An 8,097-nucleotide genomic window follows, 5' to 3' on the forward strand; every position below is an offset into this window, starting at 1 on the left:
AATGATTCGTCATTATCATTTTTTGTTGTGTATTTTAGATTTAATTTTATTTATTGCTTATATTTTTCGTCATTTGTAACGTTTTAATTCAATTTAAAATATAACTTAAAAACTAATTTAATGTTTATTTTAAATTATAAACTATTAATAGTTTATTCTTTGGTTGTGTTTTTCTTGTGATTAAAATATTTTATAAAAATTAATATATCACTTAATAAAATATCTTATATTAAAAATGGTTTCAAACTGACTAGATTTTTTTTTGCATAAAATTAAGCAAAATTGACAAGTAAATTGCTTTTCTTTTAAATATTAATACTAAAATTAAAAGGAAATTTTTCATGAAATATAATACAATTTTATATAGGGATACTGGTGTAAAAGGAGATCAGTTGAAATTCAAAATCATTTAAATTTTTATAAATAAAACTTTAATATTTTACCAAAAATTTGCTGGTGTTGTTTTTCGTTTTATTTTGCAACGTAATTTTTTAAATTAAGTATAAATTTGTTTGTATTAAAATATTGAGATTCTTTAATAATAATATTATTAAGACAAATATAACAAACTGATGCAATATTATCATTTTAATTATAAGATTTTTTCTGATTACAAAAAAAAATTGTTTTTTGAACTAATTAATCAAGTGAAATAGAAATTTTTAATTAAGCGCTAGCTCCTAATTTCTGATGTAATTAGTTTCACTAATTTTAAATAATTTAACAAATTCATATTTTTGAATTTATCAATGAAAGGGATTTTTTATTTTTTTACGCTTAATGAAAAAAAACTGTTTCGGATGATAAATGAATTCTATTGAAAATAATACATTGGCTATTTGTAGGCATTAATAATGATCTTATTTGACGATTTCCTACTGATCTTCTTTAAACTCATTTTTATAACTAAATGTAATAATTACTCAAAATATATACTTCCTTGAACAATTAAAAATATCTTAACTTTAACTACTACCGGGTGGATCATTAAATTCACTGCCCGCACTCTGCAGCAAAGCTTGAAGCTTAGCAGCTGCAGGAAATGAAGCCAAATCCAAGGGAGCGGCTCCAGTGGTGCTTTGTATATAAGCTAAAAGTCTGTTAATGACAAGAAATAAATGTTACAAATAATTTTTATACAATTTTAAAAAATATCCAATACAAACCTTCTTAATTCCTCTATGGCATTCTGTTGCATAAGTATATAATTTTTAGCCAACAATAGGGTAGCAATTTTGGAAAGTTTACGCACAGAAGGAGAATGAGCATACGGTATCACATTGCGCAGTTCGTCTAAGGCATCGTTTAAATCGTGCATGCGACGACGTTCTCTGTTTGTGGTAAAAATTTATTTTAAAATAAATTAAATTTTTTCTTATTTCTAAAACAAACACTCACCTTGCATTTATATTTAATCTCACAGTTTTGCCTTGTCTATTCTTCTGTTTACCTCCTCCACCTCCTGCCGAACCCGAACTACTTCCACCTCCTCCACTACCAGAAGCTATTAGCCCTCCAGCTGTTGAAGTTCCTATTCCACTACTACTTGTTGATGGTGCTAACATTAGATTAGGACTTGATTTATCCATTGCTGTTCCCACACCCGAATCTGGTTTATTTTCATCTCCGGGCGGTAACATACCCAAACCTTGAGCATAGAAACCTCCTAGGCCAACAGAACCTAGAGGTGTTCTTCTACCAGGCACACTTTGTGGTGGACTAGATGTTGGCCCAGGATGACCACTAGGGTGGGGTCCTAACATATTTGCTGTTGGTGGTATGGGTGGATGTGTGTGTCCTGGTAGGGCAAAACCAAAGGGAAGATTAGGATGATCCATCTTTGTGTTCTAGTCTAAAAGTAAGAAAAGAAAATTAATTATTGACTACGCACTCATTCGCTTTAGAGTGGGTTTTTAAGTTGGCGATCAAATGCCAATTAATAATCTGATTAGTTAATCTAAAAATAAATTGATTCTGATAATAATCCCTCTTTGATATGTTTCAGCATAAGATTAAACTTCGCTGTGTTGCCATACAAAACAAGAGAAAACGTCACAGTTTGTTATCAAAATAATACATGTTTTACAAAAAAGAAAAAGACAACTCTTACTGTAATATGAAAATTGCCAAAAATTTAAATTAACAACATATATTTTAGGTTTTGAAGTGTCTCCTATTTGTACTAATCAAAATCTAAAACATTCTACTGTTTATTTTTATAAAAACCAGTTCTTATTTAAGTTTAACCACCACAATTGGGTGCTTAAGCTAGCAAACAAAATTAACTAATTGAGTACTCAAAAACACATTTTAATTTAATCCTTCACATAAACATTGGCCCTTAACGAGTTTAGAAATGATTTTACGGAAAAAATTCTTAGGAATATCAAGGGAACTGAGTTTCTAAACATTTACTGCTGATACATCCCCTTATCAACTTAACAAGATTTACTTTCTTTGCAACTATATACAATAAAATAGACTTAATGAAGAATAGGCCTTTGAATGGAAGAGAGGCAACAGACCCTTCGGTCTGTCGGTACTGTAGCACTGAATGTCACTTTTATGTCAGAGAGTAGTGTTGAAGAGGTAATTAGTTAGTTAGAAAGTTAGTTAGTTAGTTAGTTTGTTAGTTTGTTTGTTAGTTAGTTAGTTATTTAGTAACTTAGTTAGTTAGTTAGTTAGGTAGTTAGTTAGTTAGTTAGTTAGTTAGTTAGTTAGTTAGTTAGTTAGTTACTTAGTTACTTAATTACTTAGTTACTTAGTTACTTAGTTACTTAGTTACTTAGTTACTTAGTTACTTAGTTACTTAGTTACTTAGTTACTTAGTTAGTTAGTTAGTTAGTTAGTTAGTTAGTTAGTTAGTTATTTAGTTAGTTAGTTAGTTAGTTAGTTAGTTAGTTAGTTAGTTACTTAGTTACTTAGTTACTTAGTTACTTAGTTATTTAGTTATTTAGTTACTTAGTTACTTAGTTACTTAGTTACTTAGTTACTTAGTTACTTAGTTACTTAGTTACTTAGTTACTTAGTTACTTAGTTACTTAGTTACTTAGTTAGTTAGTTAGTTAGTTAGTTAGTTAGTTAGTTAGTTAGTTAGTTAGTTAGTTAGTTAGTTAGTTTGTTAGTTTGTTAGTTTGTTAGTTTGTTAGTTTGTTAGTTTGTTAGTTTGTTAGTTTGTTAGTTAGTTAGTTAGTTAGTTAGTTAGTTAGTTAGTTAGTTAGTTAGTTAGTTAGTTAGTTAGTTAGTTAGTTAGTTAGTTAGTTAGTTAGTTAGTTAGTTAGTTAGTTAGTTAGTTAGTTAGTTAGTTAGTTAGTTCGTTAGTTAGTTAGTTAGTTAGTTGGTTAGTTAGTTAGTTAGTTAGTTAGTTAGTTAGTTAGTTAGTTAGTTATTTAGTTAGTTATTTAGTTAGTTAGTTAGTTAGTTAGTTAGTTAGTTAGTTAGTTAGTTAGGTAGTTAGTTAGTTAGTTAGTTAGTTAGTTAGTTAGTTAGGTAGTTAGTTAGTTAGTTAGTTAGTTAGTTAGTTAGTTACTTAGTTACTTACGTAGTTAGTTAGTTAGTTAGTTAGTTAGTTAGTTAGTTAGTTAGTTAGTTAGTTAGTTAGTTAGTTAGTTAGTTAGTTAGTTACTTAGTTAGTTAGTTACTTAGTTACTTAATTTCTTAGTTACTTAGTTAGTTAGTTAGTTAGTTAGTTAGTTAGTTAGTTAGTTAGTTAGTTAGTTAGTTAGTTAGTTAGTTTGTTAGTTAGCCCTAATTAATCAAAGTCAGTCCCAATCGTTTTGTTGTGTGCTGTATCTCAGGTAGAAATTGATCTCCGGACTAGAAGATCCCTATCACTCAAATTCAAACATCTGGAACATATTGAACTATTTACACTATTCAAAATATTTGGCAAATTATCGGAAGTATCAGTGTAAAGATAATACCTATAAAAATCTGCTTGTAACTGTTAATAAACACACTTCTTTCTTTCGAAAAAATGCTACCGAACTGTTAAATAAAACTATTTAAACTAAAATAAACTCTTAAACTTTTAACACATTAAAACCTCATAAATAATAACAAATCTCGTAAACAATTATACAAATATCAATGAGATCATCCCTTAAATTTAAAACATTTAACGAACAACATTTCATATGTTCAATCAACGATGACGAAAAAAGGAATCGCTTAACAATAACCATATTATAAACACTTGTTTAGGGATTTGAATATACATTTTTGCGCCACAAAAAAACTAAACAATACACTTTAACAACTGTTATGATTTTTAGTGAAGTGGATGAAACGCTAAACCACCCTCGTTAACTTAAAAAATCTTAACATATGTTAGAAAATAACATTTACATTATGATGCCCTCTGCTGTTCAGTAGTAAAACATACTGAGTTTTATGTTCCACAAAAAGATGGCGCCATAAACGAAAACAATTGAAAACGTAATTTAGTAAAACTTGTAGTAAAAGGAAATGAAGAGGAGACATGTTTATAAAGGATGTAAAGTATGATTTTTAAGAAAATATTATTAGTAATATTAATTTTTTTTGTAAAATATAATAATTTTCTTTAATTTCTTATATGTATTAACAAAAAGTTTGGTTTTTTACCTTTTTTTGTTTAAAAAATTAATTCATTAATCTATCAATTTCACTTTATCACGGTCTATTGATCACTTTTGATTTGATTTTTGTTTAAATATTCGCTTTTGTTTTTTTATTAATTTATTATTTATTTATAAATTTCACTTAAACACTTTTACTTTTTTTATTAATTATTTTTATGTTGTTTCATTAATTATTTAGTGCAAAACCACAAAATTATTTACACACACTTTGTTACTGCTGCTTGTTTTTAGTTCATGTCGTTTCGTTTTAAAATTTTTTTCTTCATCATCATTGTCGTCCTTTGGTCCTTAGCAAATGATTACAACAATACCAACCAACATTAACACCGGCGGCGTTTGTTATTATTTCATTGAGTTTTGTGTTGTTCTACCACCAGCACAATAGCAAAGCAGAACGTAGCAGAGCAACTTTAGCATCCGACCAAAGATGGTTAAATGCGTGTCTGTCGGTGTGTATGTGATTGTGTGCGGTTGTTTGTGGCAGCTTTAGTTTTTAGTTGTTGTTGACGTCGTCATACAATGTCAACAACTTGCACACAGAGATAAATACACACACGCACACAGATATATGTATAAGGCAGTGGTGTGGTGGTAAATAAAAATAACCTAGAACACCAGCTATAACTACTGAATATATGAGGTCAGACTTAAAAGTTATTTTTATACCCTTCACCTTCGTGAGAAGGGTATATATAAGATTGTCATTCCGTTTGTAATTTCTATAATATAATTTTCCGACCCTATAAAGTATATATATTCTGGATCCTTATATATAGCGGAGTCGTTTAAACCATGTCTGTCTGTCTGTCTGTCTGTCCGTCTGTCTGTGTATATGATTTGCATTTTTTGTGTAAATAAAATAATTTTCCCTTTTGTTTTGCAAATATATTTTTTAATGAATAGAAAAAAGTATTTAAAACGTTTTTAATTATATGAGAGTAGATTGTGAGTTATTGTACAATAATTTTTATGCGAATAATGTAAGTTTGAAATTTAAAACTAACACAATTTTTTTCCAAGTGCTTTTTAAAACAAGTTTTTTTACGATAAACAAAAACAAAATCTACGTCTCGTCAATGAAGTCGAGAGTTTAACGTGAACACCTGCCTTAACGGCCTAATTCCACGGTGGTCTTTTTCACCCACAGGATAGACTAGAGACGGTCTACCCGCGCCCCTGAATTCTTCAATGAAGAACTCAGGTAGCAATTTTTGTACATGGCTGTGCCGGTCCATGTACAAGTACTTTGTTGAAGAACTCGAGCTATCTAATCTCTTGCCATAGTAGCCCCGTTGCGGAATGACAGGCAGCATGGGATCAAACCCAATGCAAACCCCGACAAGGAAAAAGCAATCACTGGTCTAAAGTCAATAGAAGGGGGTGACGAGTCCCAACATCAGGTGAAATCAATCTTCCGGTAAACCGGAAGGTGACCACCCTTATGATGTCATGAAAGATTGCATTATTCAAAATGCAATCCCCATCATCTAATGACCCACTCCAGTGCATTCCTTAACCTCTTTAAGCCCGCGCAACCACACTACTGAGATGGCCCTGTTGGTTTGGCAACAGCACCTAGAGACATATTTGGTAGTCCAAAATACCCAACAAAATGGATCAGGATCCGTCTTTTATGAACCGATCAATGTAACAAAGGAAATAGGAATTTCCAAAGTCAATTGATTCCAATAATTGCCCCGACAAAATAGTCGCGTAGCATGTATCAATATATCCTGTTGAGATGGCAACAGCACCGAAGAACTTCCCCGAAGCGTAAAAAGGCATACTAAATCAGTACTAATCTCCAATATATGGAGACTTTCCCGATCTTTCACCAATTTCCGCATCAGTTCCATTCCCATGATCATAAAGATCGCTCTACGGGATGACAGGCAACCATTGAATACTAACCTGACAATTCCCCAGCATATACCGGCGTCCCACTACACGACCGGTAAGAAATACCGATCGGGTTTAGGAATCCGGCATATGCTGCTTTGTACACAGACCTGTTCGAAGAGAGAATTATCCAACCCATTAGGTATAGGATATATCAGTCCTTAAACCAACATTCTCTCCCCGCGATTTGGGTTTCAACCACAGCCACTACGTGGATCCCGAAGGAACTTCAACCAATTGACCGGCCAGGACAAGGTCCTGCGGGCAACCGGCCACCCGTAGAGCCAGATTATATGGTACTCTGGTTAGACCCCATGCCAGATCATTCCACGGAAAGGCCGAGGATACATCTGATCATCACCAGTTTATAGTCCCGGCAGACTAGAGGTATTGGTAGCACCTCTTTTCCCCGGGATATTGCAATAACACCAAGGTGTAGCTTTCACCAAGGTAACATGCCCCCGGGGGGACGTCTCGTCAATGTTTACCAGCAATGAATCAGAGGTCGAAGTCGACCGGCTTCGAGTCGGAGCTTAGTCGCCGAACTATATTTAGTTGCTTGAGCCGCCGCCGAAACATTCGGCTTAAATCGACTCAAATTTTTTTTAATGTTTTTATTAACTAGACTGTAAGATCAATTATGTTTAAAATACACTATGGTGAAGGATATATAAGGTTCGGCACAGCCGAATATAGCACTCTTACTTGTTTTATAACAAAATTATTTTAATGTTCATCTCATTTTGGAACGTAAATCACATTAATGTTGAGGGTAGCGTTAGCACTTTATCGTTATTCACAGCTGTTATTTCTCAGCAGCTCAGTCACGAACTACCTATTTAATCTAGCAGCTGAGGTTAATCGTAGCAAAACTAGGGAGTTTACATAAAACTCAAAGAGGTATAACAGTTTGTAATCCTATTTTTTGGGGCTTCTAGTTTAGCCAGATTTTTTTGGGGAAATAACACAGATCACTGATTTTAATCTGTTTTGACCGTGACCGGTTATACTCTTTCTGTAAAGTCCTAATAGTACTATTTATGTATACCCTTCACCCAGAGATACAAGCCGAGACGGCTCAAATCGGCCAACCGCCGATAATATTTTAAAAGCCCCGCCACCGCCGACTTCTTTTGGCTCAAAAGCTAAGCCGGCTTAAACGTAGCCGCTGATTAAAATTGGAATCGCGCATGTATTTAAGAAAATAATTTCAGCAATTAGAATGGAGTTGCCACTATTTTAAATTCTTATGGCAAATTAAGAAAGAATTGCCAAACAATATTGTGCTTATATTAAAATAGTCTATTTTATGCAGAAAAAACTTATATAAAGACAGGTTTCTATATAACAGACTATACAGGAATCTCGAGAGTTTAACGTGAGCACCTGCCTTGACGGCCTTATCCCACGGTGGTCTTTTTCAACCACTGGGTAGACTTGAGAACGGTCTACCATTTTTGTACATTGGTTCTGACCTGTCCATGCACAAGTACTTTGCTGGAGTACTCGAGATATCTAATCTCTTGACCATTGGATCGCCTCTGTTGATTCGGCCCGAAGTACGATCATCAATAAG

General features: G+C 32.5%; 1 protein-coding gene across 1 annotated transcript; it reads right to left on the reverse strand.

The window, feature by feature from the left end:
* Positions 1-330: 330 nt before the first annotated feature.
* LOC111678119 (class E basic helix-loop-helix protein 22) lies at positions 331-5,058 on the reverse strand. The gene is made up of 4 exons (XM_046956353.1): positions 4,606-5,058; positions 1,399-1,852; positions 1,167-1,331; positions 331-1,098 (listed from the first exon to the last, which is right to left on the reverse strand). Exons 2-4 carry the CDS (start codon positions 1,836-1,838, stop codon positions 966-968), a joined length of 738 nt encoding a protein of 245 aa, XP_046812309.1. The 5' UTR covers positions 1,839-1,852; positions 4,606-5,058; the 3' UTR covers positions 331-965.
* Between the last annotated feature and the right edge of the window lie 3,039 nt (positions 5,059-8,097).

The sequence above is a fragment of the Lucilia cuprina genome, chromosome 2 (genome assembly GCF_022045245.1).
Source record: "Lucilia cuprina isolate Lc7/37 chromosome 2, ASM2204524v1, whole genome shotgun sequence".
Classification (NCBI taxonomy): Eukaryota; Metazoa; Arthropoda; class Insecta; order Diptera; family Calliphoridae; genus Lucilia; species Lucilia cuprina.